Source organism: Salmo trutta, chromosome 14 (assembly GCF_901001165.1).
Source record: "Salmo trutta chromosome 14, fSalTru1.1, whole genome shotgun sequence".
Taxonomy (NCBI): Eukaryota; Metazoa; Chordata; class Actinopteri; order Salmoniformes; family Salmonidae; genus Salmo; species Salmo trutta.
In genome coordinates this window covers 36,900,328-36,921,893 of record NC_042970.1, presented here as the reverse complement: position 1 = coordinate 36,921,893, position 21,566 = coordinate 36,900,328, and the positions used below count along the sequence as shown (strand labels likewise).

Sequence of the window (21,566 nt, the reverse complement as noted above, 5' to 3'; positions counted from 1 at the left end):
AGGCGAGGTCAGTACAGGTGCATCAAACCTGGGACCGAGAGACTGAAAAACAGCTTCTATCTCAAGGCCATCAGACTGTTAAATAGCCATCACTAGCCGGCTACCACCTGGTTACTCAACCCTGCACCTTTAGAGACTACTGCCCTATATACATAGACATGAAATCACTGGTCACTCTAATAATGTTTACATACTGCTTTACTGATTTCATATATATTTTTCACACTGTTTACTTTTACTTCACTACATTCCTAATAAAAATAATGTACTTTTTACTCCATACATTTGCCCTGAACCCCAAAAGTTCTCGTTCCATTTTGAATGCTTAGCAGGACAGGAAAATAGTCCAATTCACACACTTATCAAGAGAACACCCCTGGTCATGTCTACTGACTATGATCTGGTATACTCATTAAACACAAATACTTTGTTTGTAAATTATGTCTGAGTGTTGGTGTGTCTCCCTGGCTATCCGTAAATGTCAAAAACACGATTTGTGCTGTCTAGTTAGGTTAATATAAGTAATTAGAAATTATTTATACTATTACTTTTGATACTGAAGTATATTTTAGCAATTACATTTACTTTTGATACTTCACTATATTTAAAACCAAATACTTTTAGACTTTTACTGTAGTATTTTACTGCGTGACTTTCACTTTTACTTGAGTCATTTTCTATTAAGGTATCTTTATGTTTACTCAAGTATGACAATTGTGTACTTTTTCCACCACTGGCAGTGAGATACCTCATCACTCATCTTGAAAAAACAAATACAAAAAACGTGGAAATCAATCAATCCGCCATCATTAACACAATGGAAAAATCTATTTATTTATTATTTAAATATTGAAAGTGTGTGGACTACGGAGAGAAACAAAATGGTGCAGTTTCAGACCATGTGGCAAACAATAATGCAGCAAACAATAATACAGGCACTAGGGATGCTGGTGTGAGCATGTGAGTCTGGGCAAAAGAGATGTAGTTGTTGTTCGTATGTGTGTGTTTGTATTTGGTGTATAAAAATGAATTCAGGCTGTAATATAACAAAATGTGGAAGAAGTCAAGGAGTATGAATACTTTCTGAAGGCACTGTATGTTGAGAATACAGTATGTACATATAAAGTGAATACACAATTAGTTTACATTTTCAGAGATCAAATAACATTTCTCCAGAATAATGTTGCAGGAATGCTAATCTTATCTGTTCCTAACTTCAGAAACGATTTCAGAACAATACAAATTATGTAAACATTATTAAAGTGACCAGTGATCAATATACATGTATATAGGGCAGCAGTCTCTAAGGTCCAGGGTAGAATACCGGGTGGTAGCCGGCTAGTGGCAGTGTCTAAAGTGCAAGGCAGGGTACCGGGCGGATGCCAGCTAGAGATGACTGTTCAACAGTCGGAAGGCTTGGAGATAGATGCTTTTAATTCTCTCTGTCCCAGCTTTGATACTACCTGTACTGTCTTTGCCTGCTAGATTGTAGCAGGGTGAACAGGCTGTGGCTCGGGTGGCTTTGGTCCTTGATGATATTCTTGACCTTCCTGTGACACTGGGTGCTGTAGATGTCCAGGAGGGCAGGCAGTGTGCACCCGGTAATGCGTTAGGCTGACCACACCACCCTCTGGAGAGCCCTGCGGTTGCGGACAGTGCAGTTGCTGTACCAGGCGGTGATACAGTCCGACAGAATGTTCTTGATGTTGCATCTGTAGATGTTTGTGAGGCTGTTAGGGGCCAAGCCAAATGTATTCAGCCTCCTGAGCTTGAACATGCTGTTGAACATGCTGAGGTTGAACATTCTGTAACATGCTGTTACCCCTTCTTCACCACGGTGTCTGTGTGGAGGGACCATTTCAGGTCCTCAGTGATGTGCACGTCGAGGAATTTGAAGCTTTTGACCCTCTACACTGTTGCCCATCGATGTGTATGGGGGCGTGCTCTCTCTGCTGTCTCTTGTAGTCCACGATCAGCTCCTTTGTTTTGTTGAGGGAGAGGTTCATCAGGGATCTCAGCTCCTCACTGTAGGCTGTCTCAGCGTTGTTGGTAATCAGGCCTGCCACTGTTGTCATCAGCAAACTTGATATTGAGTTGGAGACGTGCATAGCCATGCAGTCATGGATATACAGGAGAGGGCTGAGAACACACACCTGTGGGGCCCCCATGTTGAGAATTAGTGTGGCAGAGGTGTTGTTGCTTACCTTCACTACCTGGGGTTGGCTCGTCAGGAAGTCAAGGACCCAGTTGCACAGGGAGGGGTTCAGACCCAGGACCCTGAGCTTAGTGATGAGCTTGGAGGGCACTATGGTGTTGAAGGCTGAGCTGTAGTCAATGAACAGCATTCTCACATAGGTATTCATCTTGTCCAGGTGGGATAGGGCAGTTTGCAGTGCAATGGCGATTGTGTTGTCCGTGGATCTGTTGCAACAGTATGCAAATTGTAGTGTGTCAGGTAAGGTGTAGGTGATATTGCCCTTAACTAGCCTCTCAACACTTCTTGATGACAGAAGTGAGTGCTAGCGGGCGATAGGCATTTAGTTCAGTTAACTTCACTTTCTTGGGTACAGGAACAATGGTGGATATCTTGAAGCAAGTGGGGATAACAGACTGGGATAGGGAAAGATTGAATATGTCCATAAACACTCCAGCCAGCTGGTCTGCACATGCTCTTAGGATGTGGCTTGGGATGCCGTCTGGCCCGGCAGCATTGCAAGCCAGAGGGTTAACACACTTGAATGTCTTACTCGCTTTGGCCACAGAGATTGGGAGCATACTGTCCTCGTGAGCGGTGATGGGCTACCTCGTCGTCTCTGTGTTTTCCTCAAAGCCGGCGAAGAAGGTGTTTTGCTTGTCCGAGAGTGAGGCATTGGTGTCCGTGACATGGCTGGCTTTCCCTTTATAATCCGTGATTTTCTGGAGTCCCTGTCACAAATGTGTCTTGTGTCTGAGCCGTTGAATTGCGACTCCACTTTGTCCCTGTACTGTTGTTTTGCCTCTTTGATTGGCTTACGGAGGTCATAACTGATCTGTTTGTATACGTCCATGTTCCCAGTCACCTTGGTGTGATTAAATGTGGTAGTGTGCGCATTCAGTTTTGCGTGAATGATGCCATCCATCCACAGTTTTTTGTTTGGGTGAGTTCTAATCGTCACAGTAGGAACAACATCCTCTATGCACTTCTTTACAAAACCAGTTAGTGTGTACGTCAATACTATTCCAGAGGCGACCAAGAACATTTCCCAGTCCCCGTGATCAAAACAATCCTAAAGCATACATTCCGATTGGTCAGAACAACGTTGAACAGTCTTTACCATGGTTGATTCCTGTTTAAGTTTCTGCCTATAGGAGCAGGATGGAGGCGTGATCTGATTTGCCAAAAGGGGGCCGGGAGAGGGCCTTGTAGCCATCCCGGAATGGAGAGTAACAATGGTCAAGCACGTTCTCTCCACGTGTAGCTCCACGTGTAGCACATGTGTTGGTAGAATTTAGAGAGCGTTTTCCTCAGATTTCCTTTTTTAAATTCCCCAGCTACAATAAATGCGTCCTCAGGATATGCGGTTTCCAGTTTGTGCAAAGTCCAGTGTAGTTCCTTTAGAGCCGTCACAGTGTCGGCTTGACGGCAATGTACATGGCAGTGACAATAACCAAAGACAATTATCTCAGGAGGTAATGCTGTCTGCATTTGATGGTGAGGTATTCCAGATCGGGAGAGAAAAAGGACTTGAGTTCCTGTACGTTACTACATTCACACCATGAGTTGTTAATCATGAGACATACCCCTCAACTTTTGTTTTTCCCGGAGAGTTCTTTCTTTCTGTGCGCACGATGTATGGAGAACCCCGCTGGCTGTATGGACGTGGACAATATATCTGCAGAGTATCATGATTTTGTTAAACAGAGTTTGTTACAGTCCCTTTTGTCTACTTTAAAATAATCGGAATTGGTGGATGGTTTGCTCGCTGCCCGACCCTGATTAGAACCTCACCTCTCTGCATACAAGGCATAAAGCTTATGTTACAAGTATTAAAAAGCATTACAAAGCATACTTCTAGGCATATACAGTACCAGTCAAAAGTTTGGACACACCTACTCATTCAAGGGTTTTTCTTTATTTTTACTATTTTCTACATTGTAAAACAATAGTGAAGACATCAAAACTATGAAATAACACATATGGAATCATGTAGCAACCAAAAAAGTGTTAAACAAATCAAAATATATTTGAGATTTTTCAAAGTAGTCACCCTTTGCCTTGACAGCTTTGCACACTCTGTTCACCCAGCTGCCATCTAGCAGAAGGAGACCATACAGGTGTATCAAAGCCGGGACCGAGAAACTGTTTTACCCACTTTATATGTATATACTCTATTCTAGCCATGGCTCATCCTCATGGATTATGTATGTATTGTATTGCTAGATGTTACTTCACTGTTGGAGCTAGAAACATAAGCATGTTGCTGCACCTGCGATAACATCTGGTAGGTTAAGAGCATTGGGACAGTAATCAAAAGATCACTGGTTCGAATCCCCAAGCCTAATGGGTGAAAAATCTGTGGACGTGCCCTTGAGCAAGGCACTTAACCCAAATTGCTCCTGTAAGTTGTTCTTGATAAGAGCGTCTGCTAAATGACCAAAATGTAAAATCGGCAAATCTATGTAGACGACCAATAAACTTTGATTTATTGAGTTTTTCTACCACAACCACTAAGCCATTAATTCCATAAGGTTCCCACTGTCTTATGAAGATGGGAAAAGTATCACTCTGTACTTGTTGGAGAAAATTGTATGTCCGAAATCGGATCATTTCCTAAATTCTTCAAAAGAAATGAAAGAGTTTTATGCCTCATCTTTCTTTCAAGCACCAGTGCAAAGATAGCATTTTTTTTTAAAATACATTCTGACATGTTCAGTTCAGTTCACTTGCTATATTGTATGTACTTCGCCCCCATGGCCTTTTTTGCCTTTACTTCCCTTATCTCACCTCATTTGCTCACATTGTATATAGACTTATTTTTCTACTGTATTATTGACTGTATGTTTGTTTTACTCCATGTGTAACACTGTGTTGTTGTATGTGTCAAACTGCTTTGCTTTATCTTGGCCAGGTCATGAAAATGAGAACTTGTTCTCAACTTGCCTACCTGGTTAAATAAAGGTGAAATAAAATACATGTAGAAATATTTTTGGGGGATTGATGGTAACACTACATTAAGGTTCATCCTTTTTAGCTACTGTAATTATCCAATAAAACATTTGAAAACATAATAGCATTGCTAACAAAGTGTGTCTGTCTCTTCACACAGTTGATTATAGTGGGAGGGGCTGGTTTGTAGCCTCCCTATGACCAGAGGTGAGAGGCAAGTTTATGGTAATTAAGGGTCCAAGACTCTTTTATAGGGAATCAGAATCCTACCACAAGTCTCTCTGGGTGTGTTGTTGTCTTAAGACTAGGATAAGGAACTGGGCAGAGAAGGGACACACAACTACGCACAATGAGGACTTTACTAGCGGTACTGGTGTTGGCTATCTCATCAGCAGCTTTAGAAGCAAGTGAGTATATCTGGATTACTTTCTAAATTACTATTTGATAAAACACTGGTTGCTCCATCCCCTCTTTCTTGAGTTATGTGCAGTGTTGGACAGGAAATGGGGCTGAGGTAGAATGAATTGAAATAATCTCACTGAGTATTGCTAAGTTTTATTTGACCTTTATTTAGCTAGGCAAGTCAGTTAAGAACAAATTCTTATTTTCAATGACAGCCTAGGAACAGTGGGTTAACTGCCTCTGGGATTCAAACTTGCAACCTTTCGGTTACTAGTCCAAAGCTCTAACCACTAGGCTACGCTGCCACCCCAAGTATTCATTGAGCAATGACATTTGTGCAAACAATCCCTTTTAGTAGTGAAATGTTTGTTCTATATTTCCCCAAAATATAAACTAATTGCATTTGACTATCAATACATATGATATAACTTGTCTGAGGATCTGTCAATCATCATATTATTAATGAGAAACAATAACAATTCATTGCATGGTTGTTTACACGCTAATGGTACTTGGACAAGCTCAACAAACATAAGTAATAGCGAGTAAGTATCTTGAACTTAGTTTTTTAATGGTTTCCTTTATTCTGAGGGTCTTTATAGAAACTGAGCTCTAAAGCCTGAACTTTGTATTTTGTATTGCCATTGAAATGGATTAATAATAATCTATGCATTACTGCCTCCTCAATATACTGCATATATACTCAATAAATATCTGCATATAGTAAAACGTTTCAATACTTTGTGAGTATACAGGACCACCAGTGTCTGAAATTACAACATTTTCAAAGAGTGTAGTATACCGCTATAATCTTCTATACACCATTTTGTGCAGTTCAACTTTAAACTGTGGAGAATTTAATTAAGAAGATCCTGAGTCAATTCACATTAATTTTAAGCTTCGACATGAGCTCATCATGCAATTCATTTTGGAAGTACATTTAGGGATTAATCAAATGTGAAATTCTGTAGACCGAAAAAAAGGTTTTTGCCGTGCCTTGTCTACATTAATCTCACATTAGCAAGAATTTCGCCACTCTGTAATATACAGTAGGATAGTATGTCTATTAACTACTGACAGGGTGGGCCACAGATTACATGCTTGTTATCAAGAATAGTGCAATCACATGCCAAGTTGGTCTCCAAACCCTAAAACTCTTCTGTGCATCCTGTAGTTTCAATAGTAAGGTGAACATTTTCTCAGCTCTCAACAATAGAACAGAATAACTATATTTTTTCCCTGAGGAAACGTTAGTTCTAAAGTTGGTGTTTCACTATCAATCATGAGGTTCAAAGTGTTATCTACCAATGTGTTGCATTTAATGGATATCCAAACCAAACCACAAGCTGTAATTCACTTGGTAGGAGATATCGGTCTTTTCATTCGCAATCAGTTTGAAGTGTGACTATGTGATTAATGACTGCACATGATAACGATATTATGGCTTGTCATTATGAGTGAGTTATTTTAGAGGATGCATTCCTGGGATTGTTGAAGCTGAATATGATAGTACTGTATATGCCAAGGGGAATACGAGGGGCTCATAATAACAGAAGATAATGTAGTTGTTGCGGTTTCCTAAATCCTGAACTTGCACCTTATGATACATAATCACGATTTCAGTCATATAACACACACTAGCGTGCGCACACACTCGTGTGTGTGACATGCACACACAAATACACACACAGCGGTAGCAGATTGAGCCCGCCCTGAAGTCTGAACTCCACAGAGGGTCTCCTCCTTCCAGCATTGGGATTACGGCTGCCTGTGCTCAATTGACAGTCACATGAAAGGGATTGACGGGGATTGCAGGGGCCGTGTGACTCGCCTGGAACCTCCACCTTGCTCTTTATTTCTGCTATTTTCTACATTGTAGAATAATAGTGAAGACATCAAAACTATGAAATAACACATATGGAATCATGTAGTAACCAAAAAAGTGTTAAACAAATCAAAATATATTTGAGATTCTTCAAAGTAGCCTTGATGACAGCTTTGCACACTTGGCATTCTCTCAACCAGCTTCATGAGGTAGTGCCTTAACAGATGTGTCTTGATTAATTTGTGGAATTTCTTTCCTTAATGCATTTGAGCCAATCAGTTGTGTTGTGACAAGGTAGGGGTGGTATACAGAAGATAGCCCTATTTGGTAAAAGACCAAGTCCATATTATGGCAAGAACAGCTCAAATAAGCAAAGAGAAAGACTTTAAGACACGTTTCTTCAAGTGCAGTCGCAAAAACCATCAAGTGCTATGATGAAACTGGCTCTCATTAGGACCGCCACAGGAAAGGAAGACCCAGAGTTACCTCTGCTGCAGAGGAGAAGTTCATTAGAGTTACCAGCCTCAGAAATTGCAGCCCAAATAAATGCTTCACAGAGGTCAAGTAACAGACACATCTCAACATCAACTGTTCAGAGGAGACTGCGTGAATCAGGCCTTCATGGTCAAATTGCTGCAAAGAAACCACTACTAAAGAAAACCAATAATAAGAAAAGATGTGCTTGGGCCAAGAAACACAAGCAATGGACCTTAAACCGGTGGAAATCTGTCCTTTTTGAGTCCAAATTTGAGATTTTTGGTTCCAACTGCCGTGTCTTTGTGAGACACAGAGTAGGTGAATGGATGATCTCCGCATGTGTAGTTCCCACCGTGAAGCATGGAGGAGGAGGTGTGACGGTGTGGGGAGGCTTTGCTGGTGACGCTGTCTGTGGACAATGACCCAAAACACACCTGCAGGCTGTGCAAGGGATATTTTACCAAGGCGAGTGATGGAGTGCTGCATCAGATGACCTGGCATCCACAACCACTCGACCTCAACCCAATTGAGATGGTTTGGGATGAGTTGGACCTCAGAGTGAAGGAAAAGCAGCCAACAAGTGCTCAGCAAATGTGGGAACTCCTTCAAGACTGTTGGAAAAGCATTTCTCATGAAGCTGGTTGAGAGAATGCCAAGAGTGTGCAAAGCTATCATCAAGGCAAAGGGTGGCTACTTTGAAGAATATCAAATATTGATTAACACTTTTTTGGTTACTACATGATTCCATGTGTGTTATTTCATAGTTTTGATGTCTTCACTATTAATCTACAATGTAGAAAATAGTCAAAATAAAGAAAAACCCTTGAATGAGTACGTGTGTCCAAACTTTTGACTGGTACTGTATGTCAAAGTGTGATCAACAAAAACATTGTTTCAATTACGAGAACGAGAGAAAAAGTACCCGAAAACTTCAACCCTTTCTTTTTTCAGAGCCTAAAACGCATTTCACACGCTACCGCTCATGGAACTCACAAATGTATCCAGTGTGGAAAGATGGGGACTCCCGATACAGAGACTGTTGGACTGGTGGGTTCTCACTTTACTGCACATTTTTTATAGACCAATCAACTTCTATTGAAACGTTTACCTCTTTCTATTGATGCATTTATCACTGTCTGTCACCAGGTGGCGAAGTTACATTTGATGTGAAAAACGATGCACCCACCCTGACTGGCTCAAAGGCGACCTTTAACATCAAGCTTCGCCTCCCATCAAACCAGACAGCACGTCCTGATGGACAGGTGGTGTGGGTGCGTAACTGCACTGTCAATGGTGAGCTCTCCTTTCAAATTCAACCGCTATACCATCGACCCCACAGTTTTTTTGTTTGTCGTATAGGCCTACAGTCTTTTTCTAGTGTTCCTAACCTTTTATGTTAAACTGGGTGTGATCCTCTTCTCCTACAGGAACACAGTACCGTCAGGGCCAGGCTGTGTACCCCGACCAGGTCTCTGGTCCTTCAGGAGAGTACAGTGGTGTCTTCCCTGATGGCACCCCCTTCACTGGGACAGCAGACAGGAAACCCCACTACGTGTTTGTGTGGAAGACATGGGGTAAAAACAAGCTCTTTCATTTACAGACATTGATGTGAGAAAGTGCTAACACAATAACTCAATGCTTTCTGGTATTGACAAAGCTGTGCGCAGTGTGCGCTGTGAAATCATTCCTTTGACAAAAGGGTTGAAAGGAGTAGTAAAGCGGCTGCTGTTCCTCTGAGCTTTGTCAACTGTAGGTTTGATCATCAGGCCATTCAGTTAAGTTGTATAACCGTTGCTGTGTTTTCTAACTACTGCTGCTTTGTATCCCAGGACGTTACTGGCAGGTGGCAGGCGGGCCCTCCTCTTCTCTCACCATCGGCACAGACAATGTGCCCCTAGGCTCTTACAACATGGAGGTAGTCATCTACCACTGCCGTGGCAAGGACAAGTTCATCCCTCTGGGCTACGCTTCCACAACCTTCTCCATCACAGGTGGGCAGCTGTTTAAGAGGAGACACTTGCCAAATGGAAATGCACAAAGTATTATTTTAAACAGCAAATCAATTAACCCTAATTTGACTTTGAATTTAGTCTCACAATCTTTCACAACATTAACTTGACATGTTTTGCCTTGTGCCTCCCCAGACCAGATCCCCTTCACGGTGTCGCTAACCCAAATTAACGATGTGAACCAGGCTGACCAGAGCTTCATCCAGAACCAGGCCATTGTCTTCAGCATCAGCCTCCACGACCCCAGCCAGTACCTCAGCACCTCAGACGTCACCTTTAACTGGGACTTTGGTGACAACAGCGGCACCCTCATCTCCAGGGAGCGCCAGGTCACACACATGTACCTCACCGCTGGCACCTACAGGCCTCAGGTGGTCCTGTTGGCAAGCATCCCCAACGGCTGTGACACACCTGCAGACCCCACCACTGCTAACCCCACTGGTGAGAGACATCATTTTCTATTTTACAGCGCATCCATTTATCAGATCCAATATTTCCTTTACCAAAGTCAATTCATATTCTGTGCATATAACATAAGTAACAGTTGTAAGTAAAATGTGTTGTTTTTGTGTTTTCAACCAGTGTTAGCCGGAGCCCCTGCCGTGGTTGTGGTGGTCTCTACCCCAGGGGCAGCTCCAGCTGACATCGCCCTGGATCTACTCGCCTCTGACGTTGCCCCTGCAGAGGCTGCAGAGGCTGCAGATGCAGCCGAAACCACTGCCGAAGGCACAGCCTCAGAGGGAGTCGAGGTGGTTGCCTCAGTGGCCCCTGCGGCAGAGGATGCCACCGTTGTCCCAGCAGCAGAAGATCCAGCTGTTATCCCGACAACAGAGGACAATGCCGCTGTCCCTGCAGTAGAAGCCAATGCCACAGCAGAAGACATGGCTGCTCCAGCCGTTGAGGACCCCGCCGCTGTCCTGGCTGTGGAGGGAGCCGCAACTGTCCCCGTCGCTCCAGCAACTGAAGTAGTAGAGGCTACGGCCGCAGATGTGCCCGCTTCAGTAGCTCCAGTTGCAGAGGGAGAGGAGGCCGTAGTGGGCCTGGTGGCCACAGTCCTCCCAGAGATCCCAGTCGTAGCCACCGTTGCCGCCACGGCGGAGGAGGCCTTGGTTGCCGATACTGGAGTGGAGGTTGCGGCTGCTACAGAGGTGGCCCAGGCTGAGATGGTGGCCCCTGCTGCTAACGTCATTGTTCCTGCCGAGACAGAGGCTGCCGCTGTGGTGGAGGTGGTGCCAGCTGAACCTGCTCTTGAGGCCGAGGCAGCGCTAGAGGCAGAGGTCGTAGAGACTGTGAATGAGGTTGCAGCTGACGACACTGCCGGTGATCACTTACTTAGTTACTTACTCATTCTATATATAAACAAAAACACTTAATCAATAATATGTCTTTTCATAATATTAATAACTTACTGTGTCTTTTGTTTTCTTCAGTGCCAGCAGCAGTGACTGCTCCAGTGGAGAGTGAGGTAGCAGCAGTGACTGCTCCAGTGGAGAGTGAGGTAGCAGCAGAGGCTGAGATAGAGTCAGGCACAGAGACACAGGTGGTTCTTGTTGTGGCTAAAAGGCAGGTTCCGGAACTTACAGGAACTGACAACTGTATGATCTACCGCTACGGCTCCTTCTCGACCTCAGTGGATGTCGTCCGTAAGTCCACATATGTCCAGATACTGTTGACGTGTTTTCAATACAGTCGCAGCTGAGATGTAAAATGCAGGTGACGGTTGCTGATAATGACCTCTCAATCGATCTCATTTCTCAGAGGGTATTGAGAGTGTGGAGATCACCCAGGTGGCCAACGTGGTGTCTCTGGCCACTGAGGTGGTGCAGAATGCTGTGGACCTGACCATCACCTGCCAGGGGAGGTGAGTAGCCAGCCAGCAGTGGAGACAGGACCCAAGGGACCGTGCACATTCTATTGAAATTAGCATTTTGAACATTGCCATCCCCTGCACTTCATATCTCCACCTTCTCTTTACTTAGCCTGCCCAATGAAGTGTGCACCATTATCTCGGACGCGGACTGCATCACACCTGTGGAGACCGTTTGTAACAACGTGACACCCTACCCAGATTGTCAGATGATACTTCGCCAGTTTTTCAACGAATCTGGAGTGTTCTGCATCAATGTGTCCCTGACAAATGATGTTAGTCTGGCTGTGGCCAGTGCTAAAGTCAGTGTGACAGTGGGTGAGTGAAATTTAGCTTTATGAACTTAAAAAAAACGGTTTTATATTACATTTCACTGATCTGTGGAGTGTACTGTACCATAGCTTCCTCATACTGTGTGTTGTGGTTGCAGGCTCCAACTCCTCCACAGCAAGCACTGTGGCCGCGGTTCTGGGTGTCATGGTCCTTGTCTGTGTCGTTGGTGCCATTGCTTTGACCTACAAGTGAGTGAAAGACAGTTCTAACCACCGTAAACGTTGCATGATGCAATGAAAGTCACGCCCTTCCTGGTTTCTCCAAATTGATACTTGATTTATGATCCACAAAAATGATTGACCCATAGTGGTCCAATAAAAAAAAGATCCCATGCTATTATTATGTGCAGTCTTTTATATAAATCACATCTTCTTTTTTTAAACTCTACAATGAATGTCAGCAAACTTGTGTTTTCCAACCAGGCGGTTTAAGCAGTATCGCCCACTGAGGGAGGACTCCACAGGTGGCAGCATGGGCAGCTCTGGAATCACGTCTGTGCCGATGCTGCTGTGGAATCTTCTGAGCCGACAGACACCAGGAGAAAGAAGCCCACTGCTTCAGAACTCTCAGAACCATCTGCACTGATACAGCACACACCCATGCATGTAAATATCCCTCAGACACACACATCCACTCAGCATGCATGTATACCCATAAAGACACATACTGTACACTTACAGACTCAGACACACACAGCTACCCTAATGCGGAGGCAAACTGCAACAAGAACAAGCAATATAAAGCAGTTGTATTCTGTATTGTAATAAAAACCATCATGTATTGCTAATGTTTTTCAACATAGAACAAAAAAAGAAACCCCCAAAGGCAAAATGAACGTTTGTTTCTGGCATTGCATTACTTGTGACAAAATATTATATTTATTTTGACCCACATACTTTTTTATTTAAGAAAAAGAAAAACGGATTAAAGTTGTCAAAAATTGAATAATTTATGCTGTACTTTTTGTGTACTTGTTGCGCACTCTTCTTTAGAATGTAATCATAACAATGAATGACTGTCTTTTAAGCTTCCAACATATTAATTTGCTTTGCTAACTGGTCTAATTTGAATTGCCAATAACATCACAGCACTTTTGTTTTTATAACATATTTAGTGTCACCTCAAAAGGAAGTATTTAAATTTCAGTGACGTAAGAATTTTCAACTATACCTCAAAATTATAACGTTCCTAGTCCTAACTAAACTTGCGTCCTTGATTTTGTCCTTCATGCCCTTACGGTTGAGTGGTTTATTATATATATAATAAGTGGCTTATTGTTGAAATGTAAAGTCTATTCAACATTTAACTGTTATGGGTTTTATCATTACATAGCCACGAATAAAGAGAAGGAACCCATTCCTGAAATAGCACAGAGGTTTGGCCACAGGGTGTTATGGTAGAAATACTGTACATTAAAAGGAATTGATTGAAGTCTAAGGAAAATATAGGCATTGAAAGGAATTAGGTTAAGTCCAAGTAAGTTAAGGAAAATTATCTCAAGACTGAATAGAGCTCTAATTGTCATCACATTCAATACTAAAGCGTCCTCTTCTTATTGTAAACCAGTTGCTGTCCAAGGTAAGATTGTTTTTCTCAGAACGCTCATTAAATATAAATTACAAGCTATTGCTTTTATGTTATATTTTTCAGATTTAAAAAAAGAATAGCAGGAAATTATCAAGTAAATTATCTCAGGGATTCTTGAAAGTCGGGACAATCCTTGTCTGGCAGCAAAACTTTCCTTGAAAGTTTCAATATTATTCATTTCCATGTAGGCTTTATTCCTGGAAATGCCCTTGTCTGGAGCAAAGGATCCCAACTTCAAATTCTCCAAAAAAGTGTTCTAAAAACTGTCCATTATGGATTTTAACAGAAAAATTATCTTCTGTAGTTTTCTAGCAATAGCCCTCTGTGACTAAAGTATATCTATATCAAAACTGTGATTCCAAAAAGATGTCTGAATTTAACATTTATTAAATTGAGATTGTGTCACTGATCTACACACAATACCCCATAATGTCAAAGTGGAAGTATTTTATTTTAGACATTTATAAAAAAAAATGTCAAGCTGATGTCGTATGAAAGAGACCAAGGCGCAGCATGCGTATTGTTCCACATCTTTATTTCTATGTGAAACTATGCAAGACAGACAATAAACAAAAACTACAAACCGTGACGAAGCGGTGCTACATGCATAAACTCAAAATAATCTCCCGCAAACACTAGTGGGAAAAACAACAACTTAAATATGATCCCCAATTAGAGACAACGATGACCAGCTGCCTCTAATTGGGAATCACACGAAAACCCCAACCTAGAAAAAATAACCTAGAACACAACATAGAAAATGTAAACTAGACAAAACCCTAACACAGAAAAAAGAACCTAGAACACAACATAGAAAATTTAAACTACACAAAAAACCCAACATAGAAAAAAGAAACTAGAACCAAACATAGAACTAAATAAACTCGACAAAACCCCTCAGTCACGCCCTGACCTACTCTACCATAGAAAAATACGAGCTCTCTATGGTCAGGACATGACAGCTGAACTGTATTGAGTCAATAAGTATTCAACTCCTTTGTTATAGCAAACCCAAATAAGTCCAGGAGTAAAAATGTGCTTAACATATTGCATAATAAGTTGCATGTACTCATTCCGTGTTCAATAATAGTGGTTAACAAAATTTTTGAAAGCTACCTCATCTCTGTACCCCACACACATACAATTATCTGTAAGGTAGTAGTGAATTTCAAACACAGATTCAACCACGAAAACCAGGGAGGTTTTCAATGCCTCGCAAAGAAGGGCACCGATTGGTAGATGTCTAAAAAAAATGTAAAAGCAGACGCTAAATATCCCTTTGAGCATGGTGACGTTATTAATTAGGCTTTGGACAGTGTATCAATACACCCAGTCACTACAAAGATATAGGCATCCTTCCCCGCCCGGAGAGGAAGGAAGTTGCTCAGGGATTTCACCATGAGGCCAATGGTGATTTTAAAATAGTTAGAGTTTAATGGTTGTAATATGACAAAACTGAGGATGGATCAACAACATTGTAGTTACTATACAATACTAACCTAATTGACAGAGTGAAAAGAAGCAAGCCTGTACATAATACAAATATTCCAAAACATGGATCCTGTTCGCAACAAGGCACTAATGTAATACTGCAAAAATGTTGCAAATAAATGTACTTTTTGTCCTGAATTAAAAGTGTTATGTTGAGGCAAATCCAACACAACACATCACTGAGTACCACTCTTCATATTTTCAAGCATGGTGGTGGCTGCATCATGTTATGGGTATACTTGTCATCGGCAAGGACTAGGGAGTTTTTTGGGATAAAAATAAACAGAAAACAGCTATCAGCACAGGCAAAATCCTACAGGATAATCTGGTTCAGTCTGCTTTCCAACAGACACCGGGAGACGAAGTCACCTTTCAACAGGAAAATAACCTAAAACACAAGGCCAAATCTACACTGGAGTTGCTTACCAAGACGACATTGAATGTTACTGAGTGGCCTAGTTACAGTTTTGACTTAAATCGTCTTGAAAAATCTATTTCAAGAATTGAAAATGGCTGTCTAGCAATGATCAACAATTAACTTGACAGAGCTTGAATAATTTTTTTAAGAATAATGGGCAAAATATTGTACAATCTAGGTGTGCAAAGCTCTTAGAGACTTAACCAAAAAGACTCACAGATGTAATCAACGCCAAAGGTTGCTTCTGCAAAGTATTGACTCAGGTGTGTGAATACTTATGTAAGTGAGATATTTCTTAATTTCATTGTCAATAAATTAGCAGAAAAATTCTAAAACATGATCTCACTTTGTCATTATGGGGTCTTGTGTGTAGATGGGTGAGAATGTATTTTATTTTATTTGAATTCGGGCTTTAACAACAAAATGTGGAATAAGTGAAGGGGTATGAATACTTTCTGAAAGCACTGTATACCATAACGACCCCTTATTCCTGTCCTCATTACATGTAATGCAACAATACCACTCATGGTCTGGAAAGTTCTCTACCTTTGATAGATTTAAACAAACAATATTGGAATCACCATGGTCACAAGTTCACAACCATAAACTGTAAACTCCATCTGCCTGACAGAATACACATTTTGGTTCAAATATGTTACATTTAATTAGGTTTTAGAGTCATAAAGCAATTGAGAAAAAAAGTTGCTGCTGTGTATACCACTTGAATGAATAAGAAGAAAACATTTTTGTCAACTCTGTCAGAGTGTTGAAATATCTGATCGAATGGTTATGTTTTTTGGAGGGGATTTTCAACTGTCACTGATGGCTAACCCCTTTAAGATCTTTTTTAAACAACATTTATAAAGCGAACACTATCCATTACGTCTAGCACAGCAAATACTTCAATTGTTTAAGCATATGTTACAGAACAGTGAAAAAATGTGGTTCAAATATGTTACATTAATTAGGTTTTAGAGTCATAAAGCAACTGAGAAAAAAACAAAGTTGCTGCTGTGTATACCACTTACGTGAAGATTTTTTTTATTTTATTTATCAACTCTGTCAGAGGGCTGAAATATCTGATCGAATGGCTATGTTTTTATTGGGGATTTTCAACTGTCACTGATGGCTAACCCCCTTAAGATATTTTTTTCTGCAATATTGTGAAGAAAACATTTTTTTTCACTGTTCTGTAACATATGCTTAAACAATTGAAGTATTTGTTGTGCTAGACCTAATGGTTAATGTTTGCTTTATAAACGTTGTTTAATGTTCCACATCTAGAAAAACATGCCAAAACAGTAACCAAATTAACCCTGGAGCATTAGTGCTATAAAACAAAACAAAAAGAAGTTTAGAGATTTGTATTACATATTTTAATAATCTAATGTTAGAATGAAACAATCAAGGCCTTTAAACATTTGTGGACAGTAAATGAAGTTCACATATGCTGAGCACTTGTTGCCTGCTTTTCCTTCACTCTGCGGTCCAACTCATCCCAAACCATCTCAATTGGGTTGAGGTCGAGTGATTGTGGAGGCCAGGTCATCTGATGCAGCCCTCTCCTTCTTGGTCAAATAGCCCTTACACAGCCTGGAGGTGTGTTGAGTCATTGGCCTGTTGAAAAACAAATGATAGTACCCCTAAGTGCAAACCAGATGGGATGGCTTATCGCTGCAGAATGCTGTCGTAGCCATGCTGGTTAGGTGTGCCTTGAATTCTAAATAAATTACTGACAGTGTCACCAGCAAACCACCTCCACCATCACATGTCCTCCTCCATGCTTCACGGTCGGTACCATCCATTCACCTACTCTGGGTCTCAGAAAGACACGGCAGTTGGAACCAAAAATCTCAAATTTGGACTCAACAAAATCAATTCCAGATTTCCACTGGTCTAATGTCCATTGCTCGTGTTTCTTAGCCAAAGCAAGTCTCTTCTTCTCATTGGTGTCCTTTAGTAGTGGTTTCTTTGCAGCAATTTGACCATGAAGGCCTGATTTACACAGTCTCCTGTGAACAGTTGACGTTGAGATGTGTCTGTTACTTGAAATCTGTGAAGCATTTATTTCGGCTGCAATTCAAGAGGCTGGTAACTCTAACTTATTCTCTGCAGCAGAGGTAACTCTGGGTCTTCCTTTCCTGTGGCGGTCCTCATGAGAGCCAGTTTCATCATAGCGCTTGATGGTTTTTGCGACTGCACTTGAAGAAATGTGTCTTAAAGTAATGATGGACTGTCGTTTCTCTTTTCTTATTTGAGCTGTTCTTGCCATAATATGGACTTGGTCTTCTCCAAATAGGGCTATCTTCTGTAAAATTCTACAAATTAACTTTTAACAAGGCACACCTGTTAATTGAAATGCATTCCAGGTGACTACCTCATGAAGCTGGTTGAGAGAATGCCAAGAGTGTGCAAAGCTGTCATTTTTTTTATTTAACTAGGCAAGTCAGTTTAGAACAAATTCCTATTTACAATGATGGCCAACCCCGGCCAAACCCTGCCCTAACCCGGACGACGCTGGGCGAATTGTGTGCATAGCTATGGGACTCCCGATCACGGCCGATTGTGATACAGTCCAGGATCGAACCAGGGCCTGTAGTGACACCTCTACCACTGTGATGCAGTGCCTTAGACCACTGTGCCGCTCGGGAGCCTCAGTCATCAAGGCGAAGGGTGGCTACTTTGAAGAATCTGAAATATAACATATATTTAGATTTGTTTACACTTTATTTCATAGTTTTGATGTCTTCCCTATTATTCAACAATGCAGAAATTATTAAAAATAAAGAAAAACCCTGGAATGAGTAGGTGTGTCCAAACTTTTGACTGGTACTGTATGTTTATGAATGCTTGTCCCATATTGTCTCTGAACCTTTGACTCTCGCTCTATCACAGTGCCAGACATTGTTGAGACTCTGCTGCCGTTGCTTAGCAACGCCACCCATGTGCATCGGTGGGTGGTGGCCCAGTTGGTGGTGATGGGACTGGTGGACAGTGTAAAAGACCTGAAGAAACAGAGGTCAGTCAGTGTTCCATATGTGTTAGTTCATAGTTATTCTACAATGTAGAAAATACACTGCTAAAAAAGTAAAGGGAACACTTAAACAACACAATGTAACTCCAAGTCAATCACACTTCTCTGAAATCAAACTGTCCACTTAGGAAGCATCACTGATTGACAATAAATTCCACATGCTGTTGTGCAAATGGAATAGACAACCGGTGGAAATTATAGGCAATTAGCAAGACACCCCCAATAAAAGAGTGGTTCTGCAGGTGGTGACCACAGACCACTTCTCAGTTCCTATGCTTCCTGGCTGATGTTTTGGTCACTTTTGAATGCTGGCGGTGCTTTAACTCTAGTGGTAGCATGAGACGAAGTCTACAACCCACACAAGTGGCTCAGGTAGTGCAGCTCATCCAGGATGGCACATCAATGCGAGCTGTGGCAAGAAGGTTTGCTGTGTCTGTCAGCGTAGTGTCCAGAGCATGGAGGCGCTACCAGGAGACAGGCCAGTACATCAGGAGACATGGAGGAGGCCGTAGGAGGGCAACAACCCAGCAGCAGGACTGCTACCTCCGCCTTTGTGCAAGGAGGAGCAGGAGGAGCACTGCCAGAGCCCTGCAAAATGACCTCCAGCAGGCCACAAATGTGCATGTGTCTGCTCAAACGGTCAGAAACAGACTCCATGAGGGTGGTATGAGGGCCCGACGTCCACAGGTATGGGTTGTGCTTACAGCCCAACACCGTGCAGGACATTTGGCATTAGCCAGAGAACGCCAAGATTGGCAAATTCGCCACTGGCGCCCTGTGCTCTTCACAGATGAAAGCAGGTTCACACTGAGCACATGTGACAGACGTGACAGAGTCTGGAGACGCCGTGGAGAACGTTCTGCTGCCTGCAACATCCTCCAGCATGACCGGTTTGGAGGTGGGTCAGTCATGGTGTTGGGTGGCATTTCTTTGGGGGGCCGCACAGCCCTCCATGTGCTCGCCAGAGGTAGCCTGACTGCCATTAGGTACCGAGATGAGATCCTCAGACCCCTTGTGAGACCATATGCTGGTGCGGTTGGCCCTGGGTTCCTCCTAATGCAAGACAATGCCAGACCTCATGTGGCTGGAGTGTGTCAGCAGTTCCTGCAAGAGGAAGGCATTGATGCTATGGACTGGCCCGCCCGTTCCCCAGACCTGAATCCAATTGAGCACATCTGGAACATCATGTCTCGCTCCAGCCACCAACGCCACGTTGCACCACAGACTGTCCAGGAGTTGGCGGATGCTTTAGTCCAGGTCTGGGAGGAGATCCCTCAGGAGATCATCCGCCACCTCATCAGGAGCATGCCCAGGCGTTGTAGGGAGGTCATACAGGCACGTGGAGGCCACACACACTACTGAGCCTCATTTTGACTTGTTTTAAGGACATTACATCAAAGTTGGATCAGACTGTAGTGTGGTTTTCCACTTTAATTTGGAGTGTGACTCCAAATCCAGACATCCATGGGTTGATAAATTGGATTTCCATTGATTATTTTTGTGTGATTTTTGTTGTCAGCACATTCAACTATGTAAAGAAAAAAGTATTTAATAAGATTATTTCATTCATTCAGATCTAGGATGTGTTATTTTAGTGTTCCCTTTATTTTTTTGAGCAGTGTAGTAAAAATAAAGAAAAACCCTGGAATGAGTAGGTTTGTCCAAACTTTTGACTAGTACTGTATATATTTCAAATTTTGTTAATATTTGTGGAAGAAAAGTTGAGATTGTCCCATCTCAAGAATCCCGTCTCAAGAATCCCTGAGCTTAAAACAGCAACATGTTCTCTCAGCCTCATGGCAAAATGTGTAAAATAGCAAGATTGTCACGGGTGTCGTAGGGTTTAGACTAAGACGCAGCGGGAAAATGTATACTCATCTTCTTTTATTAAAGGACAAAGAAGGAAAACCAAAACATATCCCAAAAACACACCGACAAAGCACAGGCCGGTAAGGCACAAAGCTATACACAGCAACAATCTCCCACAAAATCCCATGAAAAACAAACTCCTGATTATAGGACCTTCAATCAGAGGCAACGATAACCAGCTGCCTCCAATTGAAGGTCCAACCCCAATTAACTAAATATAGAACTACAATAGACTAGACAGAACATAGAAATACACTAACATAGAACATAGACTAACAAACCCCGGACCACATAAACCAAACACCCCTCTACCTAAATACATAGCCCGAACCACATAAAACAAACACCCCCTGCCACGTCCTGACCAAACTACAATAACAAATAACCCCTATTACTGGTCAGGACGTGACAAAGATATTAGCAATAAAACTTCATTTTTCTCTCTGCCCCATGACAAAGTCCCTTGCTTGGACCTTGCGGGCGGGCCCCGAATTTGTGCTACGCCACTGGAGACCAGTTGTCAATAAAAAAGAAATGCACAACTCTACTGCATTAAAATGTTCATTTCATTCTTGATTGTGTTGATTCAGGTGACATTTCTCAGGATTCTGCATAAAATATTTTGTAAAGCTGCTAGAAAATAGCATAATGTTGCTGCAGATAGATATGCCTGAAGAATAAAATCTATATTTGAATGCAGATGGTTGTGCTATATTGTAGGCTATTAGCACTACTGCAAAGCAAGTTGCATCACTTTTCATTAAGTGTTATGTTAATGACCATGTTCATTTCCTAATGTAATTACAGTGTTTTAGGTACACATTGTTACATAGTTATGTCTTCTTGCAACATGCACTTTGAAAGATTTGCACACGGATATAAAACAATCATTTTAGGGTGAGGTTCAGCTAAATATAAACATATAAGTTGTCAATGTGTAATTACACAAACAGGTAGTTGTAGAACTACGTAACAATATGTACCTACTACCTACATTGTTATTACCCTGCAACAATCAAATGATTCCTTCTTGAGAAACTATGGTAAGTTTTAGTGAGTGAAGAAAAAACCAAATTAATTAATTAAGAAAGAAAGACAAGAAGCAAAA

General features: G+C 41.8%; 1 protein-coding gene across 1 annotated transcript; it reads left to right on the top strand.

The window, feature by feature from the left end:
- Positions 1 to 5,431: 5,431 nt before the first annotated feature.
- LOC115207964 (melanocyte protein PMEL-like) lies at positions 5,432 to 13,007 on the top strand. Its single transcript, XM_029775613.1, has 12 exons — positions 5,432 to 5,553; positions 8,802 to 8,897; positions 8,997 to 9,143; positions 9,278 to 9,424; positions 9,680 to 9,841; positions 9,995 to 10,300; positions 10,442 to 11,179; positions 11,290 to 11,502; positions 11,618 to 11,720; positions 11,839 to 12,044; positions 12,157 to 12,247; positions 12,482 to 13,007. Exons 1-12 carry the CDS (start codon positions 5,496 to 5,498, stop codon positions 12,642 to 12,644), a joined length of 2,430 nt encoding a protein of 809 aa, XP_029631473.1. The 5' UTR covers positions 5,432 to 5,495; the 3' UTR covers positions 12,645 to 13,007.
- Positions 13,008 to 21,566: the final 8,559 nt, after the last annotated feature.